Source organism: Macaca thibetana, chromosome 4 (genome assembly GCF_024542745.1).
Source record: "Macaca thibetana thibetana isolate TM-01 chromosome 4, ASM2454274v1, whole genome shotgun sequence".
NCBI lineage: Eukaryota > Metazoa > Chordata > Mammalia > Primates > Cercopithecidae > Macaca > Macaca thibetana.
The window spans coordinates 165,067,805-165,091,140 of record NC_065581.1 but is presented as its reverse complement, the minus strand read 5'-3'; the positions used below and the strand labels follow the sequence as shown (position 1 = coordinate 165,091,140).

Here is a 23,336-nt window from a genome sequence, read left to right as displayed (position 1 = left end):
ATCATGTTCACACATGTTCACACATCATGTTCACACATGTTCACACATGTTCACACATCATGTTCACACATCATGTTCACACATGTTCACACATCATGTTCACACATCATGTTCACACATCATGTTCACACATCATGTTCACACATGTTCACACATCATGTTCACACATCATGTTCACACATGTTCACACATCATGTTCACACATCATGTTCACACATCATGTTCACACATGTTCACACATCATGTTCACAGATGGGAGGAGGGGTTAGGACGGGGATATATCTTTTGGGAGGACACAGTTCAACCCACAGCAAGTCTCAGTTCGACTCCTCCCTCTGTGGGTGGCAAGCCACCAAGGTGCCAAGGCAAGAGACCGAGGGCACAAGCTGTTCCAGTATAATAAAGAAAAATATATAAAACAAGAAGAGCTATACTAGAAATAGATTATAGATATGATGATATATGAATATTATTAATCATCAGTTTGTAGCATTACTCTTTATTCCAATATTATAAAAATCCTTTTTTTTTTTTTTTTTTTGAGACGGAGTCTTGCTCTGTCGCCCAGGCTGGAGTGCAATGGCCGGATCTCAGCTCACTGCAAGCTCCGCCTCCCGGGTTCACGCCATTCTCCTGCCTCAGCCTCCCGAGTAGTTGGGACTACAGGCGGCCGCCACCTCGCCCGGCTAGTTTTTGTATTTTTTAGTAGAGACGGGGTTTCACCGTGTTAGCCAGGATGGTCTCGATCTCCTGACCTTGTGATCCGCCCGTCTCGGCCTCCCAAAGTGCTGGGATTACAGGCTTGAGCTACTGCGCCCGGCCAATAATAATCCTTGCTCTACAATTATAACCTAGGAAAAACCAGGCCATACAGAGATAGGAGCTGAAGGGGCACGGTGAGATGTGACCAGAAGACGAGTGTGAGCCTCTGTCGTGCCCATACATGGCCACTAGATGGCTCCTTGGTCTAGCGGTAACGCCAGTGCCTGGGAAGGAAACCCTTACTTAGCAGACCTTGGTCTAGCCGTAGCGTCAGTGCCTAGGGAAGGCACCCATTACTTAGCAGACTGGGAAAGGGAGTCTCCCTTTCCCGGGGGGACTTAGAGAAGACTCTGCTCCACCACCTCTTGTGGAAGGCCTGATTAACCATCTCCCCATGATGCTGTGCTTCAGCGGTCACACCCCTGTTTCACTTTCATGTTCCATCCTGTACACCTGGCTCTCCCTTCTAAATAGCAGTAGCAGAATTAGTGAAAGCACTAAAACTCTTTGAAGACGAAATAATGGCGTAAGGTGTCCTCTCTCTCTCTCTCTCAAACAGGGAAGGGCCCCCCTGTCCAGTGGACACGTGACTCACATGACCTTATCAATCATTGGAGATGACTCACACTCCTTACCCTGCCCCTTTGGCCTTGTATCCAATAAATAACAGCTCAGCCAGGCATTCGGGAACACTGCAGGTCTCCACGTCTTGGTGGTAGTGGTTCCCTGGGCCCAGCTGTCTTTTCTTCTATCTTTTTGTCTTGTGTCTTTATTTCTACAATCTCTCACCTCTGCACATGAGGAGAAAAACCCACAGACCCTGTAGGGCTGGTCCCTACATCCCTCCATGTATTGGACATTATTGAACATCTTATTAACATGTCCTGTGAGTGAAGAGGACCCAAGAGCATCCCTGCCTCCTTTTGCTGTGCTTGGCACCCATGGCACCCACGGCCCTCCAGGCTGGTCCCCCTTCATCTGGCTCTGTTTTGCTCCATGCCCCACATCCCTTCAATGTCCCATCAGTGTCCGGGCCCTTCTCCTTGGAGCACCCAGAGCCAGGACGCTGCCTGGATCTGCCCCTCAGGGCCTGCCCTGCTCAGTGTATCAAGCCGACCCTGGTGTGCCTCGCACATTTCTACAGTGTTTCATCGTATTGCTGAGCTAGCTCCACATTCTGTCAGGAGCACGCAGGCTTTATGTTTTGCCTCTAGCACTGAGTGTTAATGATTTTCTCTTCTACTTCCTCACTGATTTTTCTGATGACAAATGAAAATGAAATTTTGCTTATCTGGCTCAAATTATGCTCTTGCTCATTTCTATACATGAGATTGCCCCGTTTTCAGTTTTGCGGACTTAACATTGCGCTCCTGGTGCTGTTTCCTTGCCTTGGGGTAGGGGCAGTGGACAGGAGGAGCCGGAAGCTGCTTGGCACCAACTTTCAGTTGTTGGGAGTGTGGCTGGCATTCTGAGATATAGTGAGGGATTCCTGGAGTCCTTGGTTCCTACGGAAGGAAGGACCACCAAGGACCATGGAGGAGGAGCTTGAATTTAAGCACTGTCTTTGACCCACACTGAAGGATCTGCCTCCAGGGCCTGAGACCCAGCTGCTCTGCATTCGGGGAGGCACTTACATGACAAAATGTGGGTGTGTCCCTGCACACTAATGTAAATATGCATGGAGGCACATCTTTGCCTTGAGGCTTTAGAAAAAGATTTTTTAAAAATCTGTAGCAAAATGTCCTTGTTAGGGAGTGTATTTCCTACCAGGCAGCCATGGTGAAGGGTTCTGTTTCAGCCCAGGTGTCCTCCTAGGCAGTGAGGGCCGTCCCTGGTGCCCTGTCTGATGAGATGCTTGTGTCAAAGGTGCTTGGTCTGTCTGGGGTTCCCAGTGTCCTGGGCTCTCCCACAGCTCCACGCAGGCAGGCCTGGGAACCGAGTGCTGTGCAGAGCCCTCAGACCCCCGTGTGGTGCAGGCTTTGCTCTCCGCAGTGCCCCCAGGAAAGGAGCCCAGCTTCTGGCTTTGAACTGGGTTCCCTGAGGGATGGGGTTGGGCGGCAGAGGTGAAGTTACAGGTTTTGGCCTCTGACCCTCTTCCTCTAGCACTGAGCAGTAAGGGCTTTCTGTTCTACTTCCTCAACTGATTTTTCTGTTGACAAATGAAAATGCAGTTTCGCTTATCTGGCTCAAATTATGCCCTTGATCATTTCTTTTTTTTTTTTTTTTTTTTTTTTTTGAGGAGTCTCGGTCTATCGCCCAGGCTGGAGTGCAATGGTGCGATCTCGGCTCACTGCAACCGCCGCCTCCTGGGTTCAAGCCATTCTCCTGCCTCAGCCTCCTAAGTAGCTGGAACTATAGGAGCCCACCACCATGCCCAACTAATTTTTGTATTTTTAGTAGAGACAGGGTTTCATTATGTCAGCGAGGCTGGTCTTGAACTCCTGACCTCAAGTGATCCACCTGCCTTGGCCTTTTAAAGTGCTAGGATTATAGGCCTGCGCCATTGCGCCCAGCCCAGTCTTGCTCATTTCTAATACTAGAGATTGCTCTGTTTCCAGGCATTTTGCCGCTCAGGCGTTCAGTAGCTGACACCTCTCAGCTGAACCAGACTCCCCCTCCTTTCCAGATCGACCGTGAGCTGAAGCTGCCTCCCACAAAAGGCAAATTCGGGGAAAGCGCTGGGCGGGATGGACCCTGGTGCCCGGGCGGGTCCTCTGGGCTCAGACTTATGCTTTCCTTTGCTGCCCCCACTGTGTTGGGCCAGGCATGCCCTGTGCTTCATCTGCTTCCGTAGCCCACATATATTTCCAGATGACTGTTTTGGAAAAACTCCATTTTAGCTAAACAATTTGAAGGTACTTAAAAAATGCTAAGCTGAGATTTTTTTTCTCTATTGTTTTATCTTTATGATGGTGATTAAGGATATACTCCTTACCTTTTTATTTTTCTGGCTCCAAATTTTTTGATACTTATTATTTCACTAATCTATTTAGACTTGGTACCTGAACAAGTATTAGTTTAGCAGGATACTCTCAGCCTTTTGTCCTTAAACATGTATTTTCGGGTGTGTGTTAAGTAAATTATCTCTGGGCAAATGAGAGTGTTCCCATCAGATTGGCTTAACAAAAACAGCCTTTTTTTTTTTTTTTTTTTTTTTTTTAAGATGGAGTCTCACTCTGTCGCCAGCCTGGAGTGCAGTGGCACAATCTCGGCTCACTGCAAGCTCCGCCTTCCTGGTTCAAACGATTCTCCTGCCTCAGCCTCCTGAGTAGCTGGGATTACAGGCGCGTGCCACCATGCCCAGCTAATTTTTGTACTTTTAGTAGAGACAGGATTTCACAGGTTGGCCAGGATGGTCTCGATCTCCTGACTTCGTGATCTGCCCAACATCTCCCAAAGTGCTGAGATTACAGGCATGAGCCACCGTACCCAGTCTTTTTTTTTTTTTTTTTTTTTTTTGAGACACAGTTTTGTTCTTGTCACCTAGGCTGGAGTGCAATGGCGTGATCTCGGTTCACTGAGTTCAAGCAGTTCTCCTGCCTCAGCCTCCAGAGTAACAGGGACGACAAGCGCCTGCCACCACACCCGGCCAATTTTGTGTTTTCAGTAGAGATGAGGTTTCACCACGTTGGCCAGGCTAGTCTAGAACTCCTGACCTCAGTTGAACCACCCGCCTTGGCCTCCCAAACAAAGTGTTGGGATTACAGGTGTGAACCACTGTGCTCGGCTCATAAAAGCACCTGTTTCTGTTAAGTCAAATATTTGAGGAATGGCTTAACAAAAATGGCTGTTTCTATTAAGTCAGTTGTTTGAGGATTGGCTTAGAACATCCAGCCCTAGAGTAGCTTCCTCATGGATGTGTTGTTGTAAGCAATTTATTATGAACTAACACTGGTTTTAGCTTGTGTTATTAGCACAGTACCTGTATCTCATTGGCATATGTTGCAACTAGTTGCTAAATGTATTTTAATAGGGTTCTAAGTGTATTTTAATAAAGAACCAATCATTTTCTTTTTATATTTTCTCCCTAGAAAATTCAAAACGACTGTAGAGACCCTCCGGATTACTGGACAATACATGGACTATGGCAAGTGTCTCACACAATTAAATCTTAGGCAGAAGAGGCTCTCTGACTGGGAACCCTAGCTTGAATGTATTTGTTCTTGTTTATTTTTAGGAGTTTATCCAATAGACCAGATTCTTTTTTTTTTTTTTTTTTTTTTGAGACGGAGTCTCGCTGTGTCGCCCAGGCTGGAGTGCAGTGCCGCAATCTTGGCTCACTGCAAGCTCCGCCTCCCGGGTTCACGCCATTCTCCGGCCTCAGTCTCCGAGTAGCTGGGACTACAGGCGCCCGCCACTGCGCCCGGCTAATTTTTTCTATTTTTAGTAGAGACGGGGTTTCACCATGGTCTCGATCTCCTGACCTTGTGATCCGCCCGCCTCGGCCTTCCAAAGTGCTGGGATTACAGGCGTGAGCCACCGCGCCCAGCCCAGATTCTTATTTAAAAATATCTTTAGTCTTGGCCGGGCGTGGTGGCTCACGCCTGTAATCCCAGCACTTTGGGAGGCCGAGGTGGGCGGATCACGAGGTCAGGAGATCGAGACCATCCTGGCTAACACGGTGAAACCCCGTCTCTACTAAAAATACAAAAAACTAGCCGGGCGTGGTGGCAGCGCCTGTAGTCCCAGCTACTCGGGAGGCTGAGGCAGGAGAATGGCGTGAACCCGGGAGGCGGAGCTTGCAGTGAGCTGAGATCGCGCCACTGCACTCCAGCCTGGGCGACACAGCGAGACTCCGTCTCAAAAAAAAAAAAAAAATCTTTAGTCTTTCTAGCAGAACACTGATTCTCTTGTTCTTTAATTCTGTCTTCATATAACAATAACACTTTTTTTTTTTTTTTTGAGATGGAGTCTTACTCTGTTGCCCAGGCTGGAGTACAGTGGCACGATCTCGGCTCACTGCAATCTCCGCCTCCCAGGTTCAAGTGATTCTCCTGCTCCAGCCTCCCAAGTAGCTGGAATTACAGGTGTGCCCCACCACACCCAGCTAATTTTTGTATTTTTTAGTAGAGACAGGATTTCACCATGTTTGTCAGGCTGGTCTTGAACTCCTGACCTCAGGTGATCCGCCTGCCTTGGCCTCCCAAAGTGCTGGGATTATATGTGTGAGCCACTGCGCCCGGCCAGTAACACTTTTTAAAATAGTGTTTACAGATTCTCGGTACCTGTTAGGGTCACTACATTTTAATTTTCTCATTTTGTTCTTCTCTTGGGATTCATTATAAATAACTGCATGAAAATACATAAATGTGTGTATCTCTCTTGTACACATTTCGGAGACACTCAAATTTATTTTTCTGGTTTTGTCTGCCTTTAGTTAATTCTTTTCTATTTAACATGGACATACTTGTGACGTTGAACTGGGCGCATGAATCGCCCCATCTGAAGGACCGGTTTTGTCCTGCTGCCTCGATGCCGGGATTGAAAAGGGCCCTTTTAGCTTTATTGGTGCCTCCTGGTTCCTTAGGAAGAGGGATTGGTGGAAAACAAGTTAAATTGGAATTTAGCTACTGGGGTTTCACTTTCTTCTCAGGCTGCTCAGATGACCTTGACTTCCTGTCTCTGGGGCTCCTGGCTTTCCTAGACTTTGCATGGTGTCCTCTCCCCTGCTGTTGCCAACTGCACTGGTTGTGTCTCTGCTCGTCATGGCCGTTTCATTTCTGAGGCTGGAATGAAGCTTTGCAGTGCCGTCCAGTCCAGTGCATGGAATCAGGCGGGTTTCAGATGCTGGTCCAGCTGTTGACCCTGAAGACACGCTCCTCCCTCCCTGGCCTCTTTGGGGCTCTGAGGGGTCGGGGTCTTAGGAAGTTGGTGACCTTGTGGAGTAAGCAGCACTCAAGAGTCAGAGTTGATATGTCCAGAATTAGATGTGTGAGGATGGAGTTAAAGTTCTAGACAGTGTAAGTGCGTTTGCTACTAAAAATGAAATGAAAATCCTGCTAGCTGATCTTCTGTCATACGCTAGGTACTTTCTGACAAACATGTTACATTTGTCATCTCCTGAAGTCCTCCTCACCATTGAAAGGAACAGACTTTCACTGTTCTCATGCTGGATCTGTGGCATGGAGATTGGCCAGGGGTCAGCTGACTTAGGTCCCGGTGCTAGGGAACAGCAGAGGTTGCTATCAACCCAGTCAGGGCTGACCCCAGAGCCCCCGCTCCTAGGTGCTACTAGGCCATCCATTGCGCTTCCTTTACTAAGCAGCAGCCTGTTTACATTACTCCTGGATGCTCTTAACACAATTTCTTTTCTCTTCTAAAGAAATCTGAACTCTGACTACTCTTACCTGCGTTGTCTTTCTTAAGCGTCCTGCATGGGATAAGGAATTCCCAATTAGAATTTCTCTTTTTATGCTTTGCAGACTTTAATGAAAGTGGTTTCTAAGGTCATGTAGAAGCCACCCCAACCAAGACTCATATTTCTTATTTTCTCTTTTAAATTTGAATTTCCAGGCCTGATAAAAGTGAAGGATGTAATAGATCGTGGCCCTTCAATTTAGAAGAGATTAAGGTATTGATTTTTAATTATATTTCTACTGCAGAGTGTTGACCTAGATTAACTCTTTTCTTCACACGTGTATCTTCAAAGTCATCTTTAAAATTATGGGGTCATGAATGTATTCACCAGGATTGAGCCCTTGGTGCTGTTTTAGTAAGTATTGCTATCTCAACCCCACAAATTACACCAACTGACCTTTCCCCTCTCCTTCCCTCCCCTCCCCTGCCTTGTACCCAAGCCACTGCATGAGGGGCCTGAGCGAGGGGCTCCAACCAGAGCAAGCCCTGACACTCCCCCGTGCCAACCTTGTGCAGATCCTGACGCTCGCCTGCCAGCCCTACCTCGTCCCAGGTCCCAGGACTCCTGGGTCGGATGGCTCACGTGGGAATCCGGTTGGTGTGCTATATTGCCAGGCATTTCCAGACAGCTGAGGCTCAGAGAGCACAGGCCTGGGGCTGTCCTATCTGGTAGACGGGTTTCTGAGCAGGGTGGACATGCTGGGCCTTTCCAGTACAAGAGCTTGATTAAAGAAAGCTCACAGGGTGGGAATTTATTAGAGATACTAGCAGAGGCGTTCCTTTGAGATACCCGTACCTCATATGGCATACGGAGTCTTCACTCGTACGCACGCCCTCATCTTTCCTTAGGGGTGCCAGCAGTTCCTGTGTGTAACCAGTATATGTCAGGGTAACTGGTCCTGGACCCAGGGAGGCAGTGGTAACTAGGGCCTTCTTTAAAATATGCAGTAGAATGGAAGGATTTGTGGAAGTTGTGGGTCCTTCCTAGGAATGCTACATTTCCCAAGGTCATTAGTTGCAAATCCATCACGAGTTCTTTTTTTTTTTTTTTTGAGTTAGAGTTTCGCTCTTGTTGCCCAGGCTGGAGTGCAATGGCACAATCTTGGCTTACAGCAACCTCCGCCTCCCAGATTCAAGTGATTCTCCTGCCTCAGCCTCCTGAGTAGCTAGAATTACAGGCATGTGCCACCACACCCAGCTAATTTTGTATTCTTAGTAGAGACAGGGTTTCTCCATGTTGGTCAGGCTGGTCTCGAACTCCCAATCTCAGGTGATCTACCCACCTTGGCCTCCCAAAGTGCTGGGATTACAGGTGTGAGCCACCGCACCCAGCCCACAAATTCTAATCCGTATGGAATTGTTTTCTTTTTCCTCCCCATGAAGACCTTCAGTGGGATAAGCCAAGAGGCTGGGGACTGCCATGAGACTTAGAAGGGACACCCCAGAGCCTGGTGCTGTCTCTAGCTCCTCACGAAGACTCTCCTCCTCTCCTCCAGGACCCACTGCAGGGAATGGGCTCTGGGGAGGCGTGATGAAGAGGCCACTTCAGGATATGTTGAGTTTGAAGTGCCCTTGAGACCTCCAGGTGGTGACATAGAGGATCTTCAGGGTCAGAGGAAAGGTGGCTTTAGGCACAATTAGCATGAGGATGGTGAATCAAAATGACAGGTGTAGGGATGTACATGGGTCTGTGGACATGGGTGGATGAGAGGCCAGGGCTGACAGGTGTGGGTGTGGGTGGGTGAGGGAGCAGGGCTGACAGGTGTGGGTGTGGGTAGGTGAGGGAGCAGGGCTGATAGGTGTGGATGTGGGTGGGTGAAGGGGCAGGGCTGACAGGTGTGGGTATGGATGGGTGAGGGGGCAGGGCTGATAGGTGTGGATGTGGGTGGGTGAAGGGGCAGGGCTGACAGGTGTGGGTATGGATGGGTGAGGGGGCAGGGCTGACAGGTGTGGGTGTGGGTGGGTGAAAGGGCAGGGCTGACGGGTGTGGACCTGGGTAGGTGAGGGGGCAGGGCTGACAGGTGTGGGTGTGGGTGGGTGAGGGGGCAGGACTGACGGGTGTGGACCTGGGTAGGTGAGGGAGCAGGGCTGACAGGTGTGGGTGTGGGTAGGTGAGGGAGCAGGGCTGATAGGTGTGGATGTGGGTGGGTGAAGGGGCAGGGCTGACAGGTGTGGGTATGGATGGGTGAGGGGGCAGGGCTGACAGGTGTGGATGTGGGTGGGTGAAGGGGCAGGGCTGATAAGTGTGGACATGGGTAGGTGAGGGGGCAGGGCTGACAGATGTGGGTGTGGGTGGGTGAGGGGGCAGGGCTGACAGGTGTGGGTATGGATGGGTGAGGGGGCAGGGCTGACAGGTGTGTGTGTGGGTGGGTGAAAGGGCAGGGCTGACGGGTGTGGGTAGGTGAGGGGGCAGGGCTGACAGGTGTGGAGGTGGGTGGGTGAGGGGGCAGGGCTGACAGGTGTGGGTGTGGGTGGGTGAGGGGGCAGGACTGACAGGTGTGGACCTGGGTAGGTGAGGGAGCAGGGCTGATAGGTGTGGATGTGGGTGGGTGAAGGGGCAGGGCTGATAAGTGTGGACATGGGTAGGTGAGGGGGCAGGGCTGACAGATGTGGGTGGGCTAAGGTGACAGCACTGACAGGTGTGGGCCTGGTGGGCAGAGGGGCAGTGCTGGTGGAACCCCGTGATAACAGCCAGGTGAAAAGGGGCATGTGTGCCTGCAACCGGGAAAGGCGGAAACTCAGGAGAGGAGAGATTCGTGCAGAGGCCCCATGGGACTGCATATCCCCGGGGCATCCAGGACAGGAAGGCTGAAACACCTTTTGGGTGGGGTCGGTGGGTCATGGGTCTGTGGTGGCCTGAGCCGCCGCTCCTCAGAGTAGTCCTGGCTTCCTCGTTGTGTAGCGGTAGGTCCAACTTCGCATTGTCCCAAACGGAAGTAACCCAGTTTGCACAATCATCGTGGCCTAGATCATCCCGAGGGCTGATGGGGCTGAAGCCAGCATGGTGGGGCAGGAGAGGTGGGGTGGGGGCTGCAGGGGGTCAGAGCTGCGCCCACACGGGCAGGGGCTGTGGGGTGGGGGCCGCATTACAAATGGGCTGAGGAAAAAACCCTTATATAGGGTGCTGGAAAACAGGAGAAAGGGAAGAAAAATGAAGTTATCTGAAGTTTGTTATTGGGTTTTTTTGGTGTAGAGGGTGTGTAGAAATTGAAAAGTAAACTCCAGTTCTGTTGAATTTAGCATGACCGGCGCAGTGTGGAGCCCAGGCTGCCCAGCTCACACAAGCTCTTCTCTGGGAAAAGAAGAGCTTGTCCTTTGTTTGTTTGTTTTAATTGATGGTTTATTGTTTGTTTTTTAAGACGGAGTCTCACTCTGTCACCAGGCTGGAGTGCCCTGGCTCGATCTCGGCTCACTGCAATCTCTGAGTCCCTGGTTCAGGTGATTCTCCTGCCTCAGCCTCCCGAGTAGCTGGGATTACAGGCATGTGCCACCATACCCAGCTAATTTTTGTGTTTTTGGTAGAGACGGGGTTTCACCAGGTTGACCAGGATGATCTTGATCTCCTGACTTCCTGATCCGCCTGCATCAGCCTCCCAAGGTGCTGGGATTACAGGCGTGAGCCACCGCGTCCGGCTGATGTTGTTTTTAGAACAGTTTTAGGTTTACAGAAAAATTGGATGGAGATTATAGACAGTTCACTCCCTTCCCCCTCAAATCTCCCAATCATTAACATCTTCTATAGTGTGTTACATTTGTTACAATTAATGAGCTGATACTGATACTTTATTATTAAATAAAGTTTAGCGTTAACATTAGGGTTTAGTCCTGTGTTGTGCAGTTGTGTGGCTTTGGACAAATGCAGGAGAACAAGTCCCACCCAGTGCAGTGCAGAGCAGCCCCTGGCCTCAGACCCCCTGAGCCATACCTCCCTTTCTTTCCTCCCCTTGAACCCTTAGCAACCGCAAATCTCATTTCTGTCTCTTAAGACTCCCTTTTCCAAATTGTCACATCATCGGAATCATACAGTATGGAGCCTCTGCAGATTGGCCTCTTTCACTAGCAATATATGTTTACAGTTCCTCCAATGGCTTTTCATGGCTTGATAGTTCATTGGTTTTTGTTGCTGCGAATATTCCATTGTTTGGATGTACACTTTATCCCTTCACCTGTAAGAGCTTGTATTTTCGTGTGCAGTTTTATGATTACTCAAATTGCACTTGTAGCTATATCTTAAACACTTTGTACAAAATAAGTATAGGGTTATTTTACTCACCCAAGTATTGTTAATTAGCAGAGCTCAATTCTTTGAATGTGTCAGTTTATCAAATTTACCTTCTGGGTTTGGAGTTGATTATTAAGATCCTGCATAGACTTCTTTTATTTATTTTTTTATTTTAATGCATAGGATCTTTTGCCAGAAATGAAGGCATACTGGCCTGATGTAATTCACTCGTTTCCCAATCGCAGCCGTTTCTGGTAAGTCCCAGCCTCTGATTGCTGTCTTGATTGCTGTCTGAGCGGGTGTGGGGAGCGTGATGAATCGCTCTAAGTGGAAACTGTGTGGGAAGCAAGATAACAGAATTTGTCTTATGGGGCTGAGCAGTTTCAACAACCTTTTATGAGATATGATTCTGTTATGGCATTTTTGGTGCCTTTCTCCAATGTATAAAAAAATGAAAGCAAGTGGAATTTACCTTATAAGCCTGTTTTCTAACCTATGTGATATTTATTACTTTGCTTGAAAACTTTTCTCAGCCAGTCACAATGGCTCATGCCTGTAATCCTGGCACTTTGGGAGGCTGAGGTGGGTGGATTGCTTGAGTCCAGGAGTTCGAGACCAGCCTGGTAATATGACAAAATGCCGTCTCTACCCAAAATTTAAAAAGTCAGGCAGGTGTGGTATTGTGTGTCTGTGGTCCCAGGAGCTCAAGGTTGCAATGAGCTGTGATCAGCTGGGGTGATAATCAGCCTGGGTGACGGGGGGGTGAGACCCTGTCTTAAAAAAAAAAAAAAAAAAAAAGAAAGATACGAATTTTCCCTTCTGAGGCTCAACAAAGTCAAATGCTTGCATATCTAAGACTTAGTCTATATCAGACAGGAGAGAATATTTCTTAAGGAAATTGTGCTCCTGTCTTGAAGTACATGAAGAAAAAAGAGAACAGTCACAGTGGTTCACACCTGTAATCCCAGCACTCTGGAAGGCCAAGGCAGGTGGATCACTTGAGGTCAGGAGTTCAAGACCAGCCTGGCTAACGTGGCAAAACTCCATCTCTACTAAAAATACAAAATTTAGCTGGGCATGGTGGCGTACACTTGTAATCCCAGCTACTTGGGAGTCTGAGGCAAGAGAATCAATTGAACTCAGTAGGTGGAGGTTGCAGTGAGCCGAGATCACGCCACTGTACTCCAGCCCAGGTGACAGGGCAAGATTCCATCTCAAAAAAAAAGATGTCTTCTAAGATGATGATCTCATGCCTATGACTTAGGGAAGAGAGAAAGTGAGACTTAGCACGTGAGACTGAGAGTTCAGTCGGGGTGAAGTGCCTTTAAGTTCAGCCGAAGCTGAGCCTAAGACCTAAATGCCACATTGAATTCAAGGTAGCTTTTAAAATCATGGCTTTTGGCCGGGCGCGGTGGCTCAAGCCTGTAATCCCAGCACTTTGGGAGGCCGAGACGGGTGGATCATGAGGTCAGGAGATCGAGACCATCCTGGCTAATACGGTGAAACCCCGTCTCTACTAAAAAATACAAAAAAAAAAAAAAAAAACTAGCCGGGCGAAGTGGCGGGTGCCTGTAGTCCCAGCTACTCGGGAGGCTGAGGCAGGAGAATGGCGTGAACCCGAGAGGAGGAGCTTGCAGTGAGCTGAGATCCGGCCACTGCACCCCAGCCTGGGTGACAGAGCAAGACTCCATCTCAAAAAAAAAAAAAAAAATCATGGCTTTTTTAATAACATGAAGTGAATTCCTTTTATTAAGATTATGTTAACTGAAGGTAATTATTTTCTCCCACTTCAATGTTGCAATTTATAATTCAGATTACAACCCATCAAATTTTAGGTAGGAAGGTTAACCTAGTAATATTTTTGTGTGTAATTTTCAGGAAAGTTAAAAGTTAAGTTTAGAAGAAAGCTTTTTAAAACAAAATGAAATGGAAGTGATGTCTGTCTTCCTGGTTCATCGGTGTGGCAGTGAAGTGGCCTTAGGATTCACGGACCCTCAATCTGTGCCTTGAATCGCCCTTGAGTACAGAGAACCACTCTTAATGAAAATTCGGATGGTGAATGGTTCAGGTCTCAGTCACCTGTTCTGCACAGCCTGTGTTCCAGAAAATTATTTCAAAATAATGGCCATGATAAGTTGAAATGGAAGAAGATAGGAAAAAAAATTGTATGTCACTTCACAGTGTACTTCAGATAATGAGTGTATGGTAACTGAGTTATATGAAAGAGAATTTTTCCAGTTGTTACAATGTTCCATGATAGAGTCTGTCAGACTAGCCAAATGGCTGAAAATAAATCAGCAAACATGCAAAGGCCTTCAGTGAGCTGGATCTTGAGCATTTAATCAAAACAGTGTGGGCAAAGTATGCATTTATTTTTGTGCTCTGATAAAGGCAAGATGACTTACTTTAAATTTTCAAGCTGATAGTTGAATTACACACTTTAAAAAACTGTCTGGTTCTAAATGAAAAGGATAAATCTCACACACAAATTAATATTTATATTTTTGAGTGCTCCTAAATACAAAAGATCAGGGAGGAGCTCCTGTCTGGGCTGTGTCACCCAGTCCTGTGCCTATCACTCAGGTCACCTGACTAACTCCATGGGGGTTGGCCTCTGGCTTCTCCACCTCTGCTCCTTGGGCAGAGGAAGGTGTCACAGCACTGCTGTGGAATGTGTCTTTGGGCATAACCGGCCCCAAGGATTGGCTGCCTCTTGTGGCCCAGCGGGCCAGGTGACAGTGGGTGGGTGAGCTCGGGACATCCGCTCCTGGCTGCATCTACGCTTGGTGGGTGAGTCAGGGTGTCTCTCAGCATAGAGGGCAACACGCTGAGTCACTTCGCATTGGTGACTGACCGTTTTGATGCTTAAAAAAGGTCCAGTTCCAAATGAAGTGTGAGTGAATGTCGTTGAGCTCCGTGAATATCAGTCTATTTCCAACATCTGTTGAGTTAAGCTTGCTCCAAGAATAATGATGGCTGACATTTGCAGTTTATTGTGAGCAAGGAACTGTTTTCATTCGTGTGGAAGGGCTCGGCACACCTCATCTCACCTGCAGAATTACCTCTGTTTTATAGCAACTAAGTCACCTGGAATTCAGGTTACATTTCTTTTAGTTTAAAATAATCTCTCTTTTTCTACCCCATAGGACATAACAAGTTATCAGGTAATTCGCTCTGGAAAGTCTTCTAGATTAAGATAGTTACTCATCCACTTTTATCCTTCCTGTTTTCAACTTTTCATTGTTTTCTGCGACTTAAGTCGATAGGAATTATTTAAAACTAGTATTTTGGATGAATTTTGCCAATGAATTAATGCACATTTAGATTGTATTTTTAAGACTGCATATAAGTGCTTTATAAGTGGTTGCATGAATGTTATTTATTAAAGCATCATGAATTCATCACTAATGAAGCTGAGGAAATCTGATTCCCATTTTGTCTTTTCATGCTAATGATGATAAACATCTGAATGACATGCTGGTCATTGTGAAGGTGGCTGTCAGTCTCGTTAGCAGTTGATTGGATGGCAGCCCAGTGCAGTGGGAAGGGTGCTGACCTTGGACTTGAGAGTGGCCTTCAAGGGCAGGCTCTGAGTGACCTTTCAGCAAGTCCCCTGGCCCTTCTGGGCTTCCGTTCCCTGTCTCTAAACTAGCAGTGATATTTTCGCCTTGCAGAGTTTTGAGAACCAAATGAAGAACGTGAAAGATTTTTGTAAGCCTGTAATCTGCAGTAAAATATCAGAAATCATTGTCGGTGACCACATGTTTCTGGAATACAAATTGCTGTTGATGTGCAGCCCTTTGGTTATGGGCTGTTCAGTTGTTCTTATTGTCCTCTATGTAGAATGGATGCTTGAACTATCATTTGTAGCAGCTGAAATGGAAAATGGGCCTGAGGTGTTTCCTGGTAATTAGCTGTCCTGCCTTTCCGTGGCTGGTTGCTTAGAAATGACAGTTTGTGCCACTCCGCGAAATTCCCTGGCTGCGAAGCACCCACTCACTGCAGGAGACCACACGCTGCTTTGTGAATCAGTGGGGGGTTAGGGCAGCATCGTGTTCTTTTTTCTCAGCTTTGATTTGTTGTTAATTGAGCAAGCTGTAATTGTAGACGTGAACTGAAACTGATTATTTCATCGTGGGGGATTGAAATAATCGCCTATGTTGCATATAAGGAATTTTATCCTTCCTACTTTGTAAAAGAAATGACATGCCTACTGCACGGGAATAGTCTGTGCTAAGAGAAAACATGCTTGAGCATTTTTATTAGGAATCAGTTTCATCACCTTTTTTTTTTTTTTTTTGAGACGGAATTTCTCTCTTGCCCAGGCTATAGTGCAATGGCATGATCTCGGCTCACTGCAACCTCTGTCTCCCCGGTTCAAGCGAATCTCCTCCTCAGCCTCCTGAATAGCTGAGATTTCAGGCACCTGCTACCACACTCGGCTCATGTTTTTGTATTTTTAGTAGAGATGGGTTTCACCATGTTGGTCAGGCTGGTCTCAAACTCCTGATCTCAGGTGATCCACCCCCTTCAGCCTCCCAAACTGTTGGGATTACAGGTCTGAGCCATTGCGCCCAACCTGTTTCATTCCTTTTTTTTTTTTGAGATGGAGTCTCTGTTTGTCGCCCAGGCTGGAGTGCAGTGGCCGGATCTCAGCTCACTGCAAGCTCCGCCTCCCGAGTTTACGCCATTCTCCTGCCTCAGCCTCCCGAGCAGCTGGGACCACAGGCGCCGCCACCACACCCGGCTAGTTTTTTGTACTTTTTAGTAGAGACGGTGTTTCACCGTGTTAGCCAGGATGGTCTCGATCTCCTGACCTCGTGATCCGCCCGTTTCGGCCTCCCAAAGTGCTGGGATTACAGGATTGAGCCACCGCGCCTCATTACTTTTAAGTGAAGATTTTTTTCTAATCCTCACAGGAAGCATGAGTGGGAAAAGCATGGGACCTGTGCCGCCCAGGTGGACGCGCTCAACTCCCAGAAGAAGTACTTTGGCAGAAGCCTGGAACTCTACAGGGAGCTGGACCTCAACAGGTGGGTGCGCCCTTCCCCCTGCTGCTCTTCCCAGTGGGGATCCCTGCTGTCTCCCAAGCCTGACGGCTGGATCCAGGGGAGTGAGTGTAGACCACGCTGCCCTCCAGCAGCTTCTGCATGTGCACTGTTTGGCCAGTGAGATCATTCCTGAGGAATGTTCTGTGCCTACCGAGCCTTTCCGGATCATTCTACACCACGATCACACAGAGTGGGTGCAGAATATTGGGATGCCTGTCTGGGCACCATCTCATCATCAGAGTCTGCCGTAGGGAAAATGAGAACTCCAACCAGCGCGTGCCTTTCTCAGCCATGATTCCTGATAAAGGATGGTGCATTAACAGGTCGTTTCCTTTTCCCTAGAAAGAGGGAACCTCAGGAAGTCTGTGGGTCTTTGTCACAGAGCTCCTGGAACAAGCAGGCAGGAAAGAGATGTTGGCCAGGGCTCTTTAAACCCCAGAAATGGGCCGGGCGCGGTGGCTCAAGCCTGTAATCCCAGCACTTTGGGAGGCCGAGACGGGTGGATCACGAGGTCAGGAGATCGAGACCATCCTGGCTAACACGGTGAAACCCCGTCTCTACTAAGAAATACAAAAAAAAAACTAGCCGGGCGAGGTGGCGGGCGCCTGTAGTCCCAGCTACCTGGGAGGCTGAGGCCGGAGAATGGCGTGAACCCGGGAGGCGGAGCTTGCAGTGAGCTGAGATCCGGCCACTGCACTCCAGCCTGGGCTACAGAGTGAGACTCCGTCTCAAAAAAAAAAAAAAAAAAAAAACCCCAGAAATGATCCAAACCTGCCTGAATCGTCCCTGCCTGCCCTCACCTCAGTTCTCGAGAAGGGGAATATGTTGTCACCACTTGAACCAGTGAACTTGTAAAACAAAGTGCCTCCGAGGGCCACGCCCAGCCCACTCACTGTCCAAATCTGGTCGCTAGAGATCCAGGGTGTGCCCTTACCTCTCCGTCTGGACGTTTCAGTATGTCAGTGTCTTAGCTGTTCTCACTGACCTTCATCATAAGAGGTCATAATAAACCAGTGAAGTGCTAAAAAAACATGACAGGCGATTGCACAGCCTCTGTGTTGCTGCTTTTGCAATTTACGCAGCTTGTTTTAGAGCAATTCTCCTTCAAATCAGAATAATACCAGGAGCCTTTGCTAATCAGCTGTATTTAAGGTTTCTGAATTAAATCTGCTTAAAAGATGAATAAACCTCCATTGCTTATCTAGACATGTGCTTTACCTCAATGCACAAAATTGTCTCACACAGATGGTCTCCTGTGTCATCTGATGAAACGCGGTCTAACAGCTGCGACTTGGGTGGGATAGAGCTCAGGCGCTGATAGAAGAGGGGCTTGGCACGGTTAGCGGGGACCAAGATTACATCAAATAATGCCCTGTGAATAAGCTTTTTTAAAAATCACTTCCCAGAGCGCACGGCTTTAGGTGGGCCTTTTCATCCTGGTTCTGACACTAACTAGTTGTACAATTTGTGTATCTGACCTCTAGATCTTCTTTCCATGCTGTAAAATAAATAGATAGGTTGCCATCAACCCTGCAGTCTCTTCTAGCTCTTAAAATCTGCACTACCAAGTACATATGCTAAGAAATGTACACAGACCTCTACACTTTGATTTGTATATAGTTTGTGTATATAATTTGCTCTATATAATTTAATCTTAGGTTTTTAATAGAGGAAGCATTGCTTTCTTGCAGTAAGAGCAATATTTTAGGAAACATTTTCTCACCCAAAAAATGTAGCTAATTAGCTGTTCAAAAGTCATTGTGGGCCGAGTGTGGTGGCTCATGCATATAATCCCAGCACTTGGGAGGCTGAGGTGAGTAGATCACCTGAGGTGAGTTCAAAACCAGCTTGGCCAACATGGTGAAATCCCATCTCTACTGAAAATACAAAAATTAGCCGGGTGTGGTGGTGCATGCCTGTAATCCCAGCTACTCGGGAGGCTGAAGCAGGAGAACGGCTTGAACCCAGGAGACATAGGTTGCAGTGAGCTGAGATCGTGCTATGGCACTACAGCCTGTGCAAACAAGAGTAAAACTGTCTCAAAAAAAAAAAAAAAGTCATTATGACGGTTAACCAAGAGAGTGTCTTAGGTAGCTCCTGGAGCACAGGAGACTTACAATTAAAAAGAAAGTCTGTCATTGGTGAAAGACTGGAAGGGTAGGAACCACTTTGGAGATAACAAGAGAGATGCCCTCTGTTTCAAAATATGGGTCTTACGGTCCCGACCCTGCCGCGGAGTGCTGGTGCTTTCCAGGCTGACTCCATAAACCAGTTCATTTAATCAAACAGAGAAAGGAGGATAAATGGATACTGCCGAAAATTTTAAAATCAGTTTTCTAAATAATTCATCTCTGTATCCAACAAATAGCTTATTAAGTGGCTCCTACTTATACTTGTTGAAACTCAGTAGCTTTCCTGCTATGGTTTGGATGTGGTTGGTTTATCCCCACCAAATCTCATGTTGAAATTTGATCACCAGTGTGGAGGTGGGAGGTGTCTGAGTTGTGGGGAAGGATCCCTCATGAATAGATTAATGCCCTCTTGCAGGGGTGAGCGAGTTCCCACTCAGTGCCCCAAAGAGCTGGTTGTTGACAGGAGCCTGGCACCGCCCCCACCCCCTGGCTTCCTCTCTGGCCATGTGATCTCTGTACACACCAGCTCCCCTTTGCCTTCTGCCATGAGCGGAAGCTTCCTGAGGCCCTTGCCAGAAGCAGAATCTGGTTCCATGCTTCTTGGACAGCCTGCAGTCCCGTGAGCCAAATCAACCTCTCTTTTAAATAAATTACCAAGCCTCAGGTGTTCCTGTATAGCAACACTGGACAGACTAAGACACGCACACACGAGACACGTGCAAAACTCTTAAGTCCTGGAGTTCCTGTGGGGATTCAGCAGGGCCCAGTGCTGCCCCGCCATTGATGTAGATGGGGATGATGGGTCCTGTATTCATTCATTCATTCATTCATTCATTCATTCATTCATTCAGTAAATGTTCACCGAGGGCCTGCGAGGGCAAAGCACTACTGAGAGTATGTTTGCTAGAACCTATAAAGAACAATTACAGGAAAATTATATTCTTAGTTTCTGCAAGGGAAATCTATAATTCTTAGTGCCTTAATTTTAATCTAAAAATAAAATTAAGAAGTCAAAATTTAAGACCCCTCATTTTTCCTCGTAAACTGGTATCACAAATTATCTTTTTCTCATAAGTTGGCTTTTCAAATTATCATAAACTGTAACAGGCCGGGCACAGTGGCTCATGCCTGTAATCCCAACACTTTGGGAGGCCAAGGCGGGTGGATCATGAGGTCAGGAGTTCACGACCAGCCTGGCCAACATGGTGAAACCCCATCTCTACTAGAAATACAAAAATTAGCTGGGCATGGTGGTGCACCTAATCCTAGCTACTCAGGAGGCTGAGGCAGGAGAATCTCTTGAAACCAAGAGGCAGAGGTTGCAGTGAGCCGAGATCACACCACTACAGTCCAGCCTGGGCCACAGAGCAAGACTCTGTGTCAAAAAAAATAAAATACAATACAAAACTGTAACATTTTTTTCTTCACTTCATAGTATGAAGGCAGCAAACCTGAAAAACCACAAATCATCTTGAAGCAAAGTTCTCAGGGTTCCCATAGACTCAGATGAGCTGATGGCACGTCCTAGAGTACCCACAGATAAAGACCTGGGATGAGTGCCAAGCTCATCGCAACTCAGCAGAAAGCATGGTGCTGGGCTAGGTGCTGCATTCCCCCACATCTTTCTCTCTTTGCCTTACTCCCTTGATCACCAGGTCAGGAGCATGGTACCCAATAGACATGTAACACGAGCCACAGATGTCATTTAAAATGTTCTAGTAGCATCATTAAAAGGAGCAAAAAGAAACAGTTTAAATTAATTTCAAAAATATTTTATTAAACTCAATATTCAAAAATAGGATCATTGAAACTTAGGATAAATATCAAAAAATTCATGAGCTAGTTTACATTTTTTTTTTTTTTTTTGCTGCAAAGTCTGAAACCTGTTATTCATACAACACCAACAGCTAGGGTATGCGAGGTCCTGTGGGTTCGGGCCATGTCTGGGGCTGAAAGGACCCTGGCCTGGCATCTCAGTCCTTGTTCCAGGAACTCTGTGGCCAAGACAGTCTGACAATCAGTTAGTGCCCACAGAGGCTGTCAAAGTCCTTGTGTCCACTCTGTGATGATGATCTAGAATTTTCTACAAAGGCTTGAATATGGGGAACTAGGATATTCTTCTGGAATGATTCAGAATTTTTACAGTGTACCTTTATAATTTAATAAGTCAATTCTGTATATAGTAGTTTGGTAGGATTCTGTGTAGCAGTGCTTTAGGAGGCGATTGAAAGCTATAGGGACTTAACATATGGTTGTGTATTGCTTAGTGATGGGGTATAAAATTGTCATTATGTGAATATCTTGGAGTGCACTTACTTAGCTGATACAGCCCACGACACACCTATGCTTTGTGGTATAGCCTGTTGCTGTGAGGCTACAAACCTGTACAGCGTGTGACTGTACCGAGTACTGTAGGCACCTGTATGTAACACAGTGGTAAGAATTTGTGTATCTAAACATATCTCAACATAGAAAAGGCACAGTAGAAATATGATCATATGGGACCGCCCTCGTACCTGCAGCCCGTCACCGACTGAATGTCGAAATGTGGCGCATGACTGTGTTTGAAGATTTGACCAAATGCAGTTTACCAGGATAAGCCTGGAATCCAATTTCATTTGCTATCTTTTAAAGCAGGTGTGGCAAATGGGTAGTGCTCTGTGTGCCACCTCCACTTGGTGGTGGCCCCTGTGATCCCATGCTCAGAAGGAGTCAGGAACTGGAAAGGGTGTCTGGAGCAGTTAGTGTGTGTGCTGAGGGGTGGGAAGGTGGGGATTGGGAACCATCTATTTGCTGTCCATGTTGACACATTTGTTGCATAAAGTCATAGAAAAAAAGCACTTTCCTTTAAGAGTGTCTTAATTTTTGCTATGAAATGTGATATCTGAAAAGAACAAGAAAGGAAAATGGACCTTCATTATACAGCTAACTTTTTTTTTTCTTTTTGAGATACAGCTAACTTTTTTAAATTTAAATTTTAGTGTGCTCCTAAAATTGGGGATAAAACCATCCATCAATTACTACCAAGTAAGTCTTGCTTTTGCTTCTTTTCTCATGTGTATCTCCTGGGGACCTCCAGCAGGGCCATTTCAGCCTCTGAGTCAGTGGACTGTAAAGTGACCCAATGCAAACTCCCTTCCTACTTAACCGTTATCATTTAAACAGATTTTATTTGCATTTTATTTTTCTGTGCATGTTGCGTATGAACTGAAGGCTTCTTAGACCAGTGATTTGGAAGCACAGATTCACGGCTCCTTTTGTGAGAAGCGTGTGCCCCAGGGTCTGGCAGAGCAGGTGGAGTCTGCAGTTTGAAGAGTCACATTCACTTTTGTAACATAGTCTTATGTTTGTGGTTTGTTTTATGATTAAAAAAAAAAAACAAACTATAGACATTTAAGCATGACAAGATGTTATTAGCTGGTAAGCATATACAAAAAGTTGTTTTTGGCCAGGTGTGGTGTAAATCCCAGGACCTTGGGAGGCTGAGGCTGGAGGATTGCTTGTGGCTAGAAGTTCGAGACCAGCCTGGGCAACAGAATGAGACCTCTACAAAGAAGTAAAAGCAACTGAGCATGATAGTATGTGTCTGTGGTCTCAGCTATTCAGGAGGCTGAGGTCAGAGGATTGCTTGAGCCCAGGAATTTGAGGCTGCAGTGAGCCATGATCGCCCCACTGCACTCCAGTCTGGGTGACAGCCAGATCACGTCTCTTAAAAGGAAAGAAAAAGTAGTTGTTTTCCACTCTTGGTTGCCTGTTTTTGTCAACAAAATTGTAATCCTTTATTACCTGGGGATGCTTGTGCTCCCATGATGTAGCTGCCGTAGAGACCCATGTGTTACTCACAAAGCCTGGGATATTTACGACGTGGACCTTTACGGAAAATGTTTGCAGACTCTTGCCTTAGAGAAATGTATCGGATTCTTTGAGATAGTTTTCGTATTTATCACATGTTGTAGATTTAGAAAAAGGTTGAAAGTCACTGATTTTAGCAGTTCTGGGGTGATGGCTGTATGTTGAACAATTATTTTGGTGCCTTGACAGTTGGAGAAATAAACTGGCAACAGTGTCTTTGCTCTCAGTGGTGTCTGCTTACCTGTGCGGCCATTTTTCCAGGGTGTGGGGAGCAGTGGACTTGAGGAGGGAGTCTGCCAGCCCTTTGCAGACTCCCCCACAACCCCAGCCCCGGGAAGCCGTAAGATGATTGCTTGCAGGGCCCTCACAGTCCTCACCCGGACTCATGTGCGAATAGATGAGGGGAATGTGCCTGCCATGTTTGCCCAGAACTTGGCGTTCAGGGAACTGATTCCAGTGGTGAAAGCCACAGCGACCACACACTTGCTGAGCTGCTTCCAGGTGCTAATGGCGTTTGATTGGGCATCAGAAACAGCACGGTGGATACTCAGAATTCTGTCCTTTGAAAGGAGTTTGATTTATCGTCAGGAGAGACTTTCTGCTTTTACATCCAGCATCCAGCCACTTGTCCACTCATCTGTTTTATGGGAAAATCAGGACTGTGGGAAAACCCAGGAGAGTTGCTGACCCAGACATTTCCTGGGAAATACATTGCTGAGATGGAGGCCTGCAGCCTGCCCAGGCCCTGGGGGGAGTGGCTCAGTGGAGCAGAGCTGGGGGCTGGAAGATATGAGACCAGTTGCCACTTGAGGGGGATCGAGGGAGAGCAGGAAGTTTGGGAAGAGGCCAGGTGGGAGCCACAGACGTGAGGACCTCATCCTCCAGCAGCGCTGAGCTCTGAGTAGGCTGGGGTGTTTGCTTGTTGCTGTGGTTGCCTGGTGCTGGGGAGAGACTAGGGAC

General features: G+C 47.2%; 1 protein-coding gene across 1 annotated transcript in view; it reads left to right on the top strand.

Moving 5' to 3' along the window:
- RNASET2 (ribonuclease T2) overlaps positions 1-23,336 on the top strand; it is a 31,189-nt gene that overhangs the window by 4,467 nt on the left and 3,386 nt on the right. Inside the window, exons 3-7 of the mRNA XM_050789412.1 lie at positions 4,794-4,849; positions 7,276-7,333; positions 11,525-11,595; positions 16,261-16,374; positions 21,506-21,551. Of these exons, the coding sequence (XP_050645369.1) occupies positions 4,794-4,849; positions 7,276-7,333; positions 11,525-11,595; positions 16,261-16,374; positions 21,506-21,551 (345 nt within the window). The remainder of the gene's footprint in view (positions 1-4,793; positions 4,850-7,275; positions 7,334-11,524; positions 11,596-16,260; positions 16,375-21,505; positions 21,552-23,336) is intronic.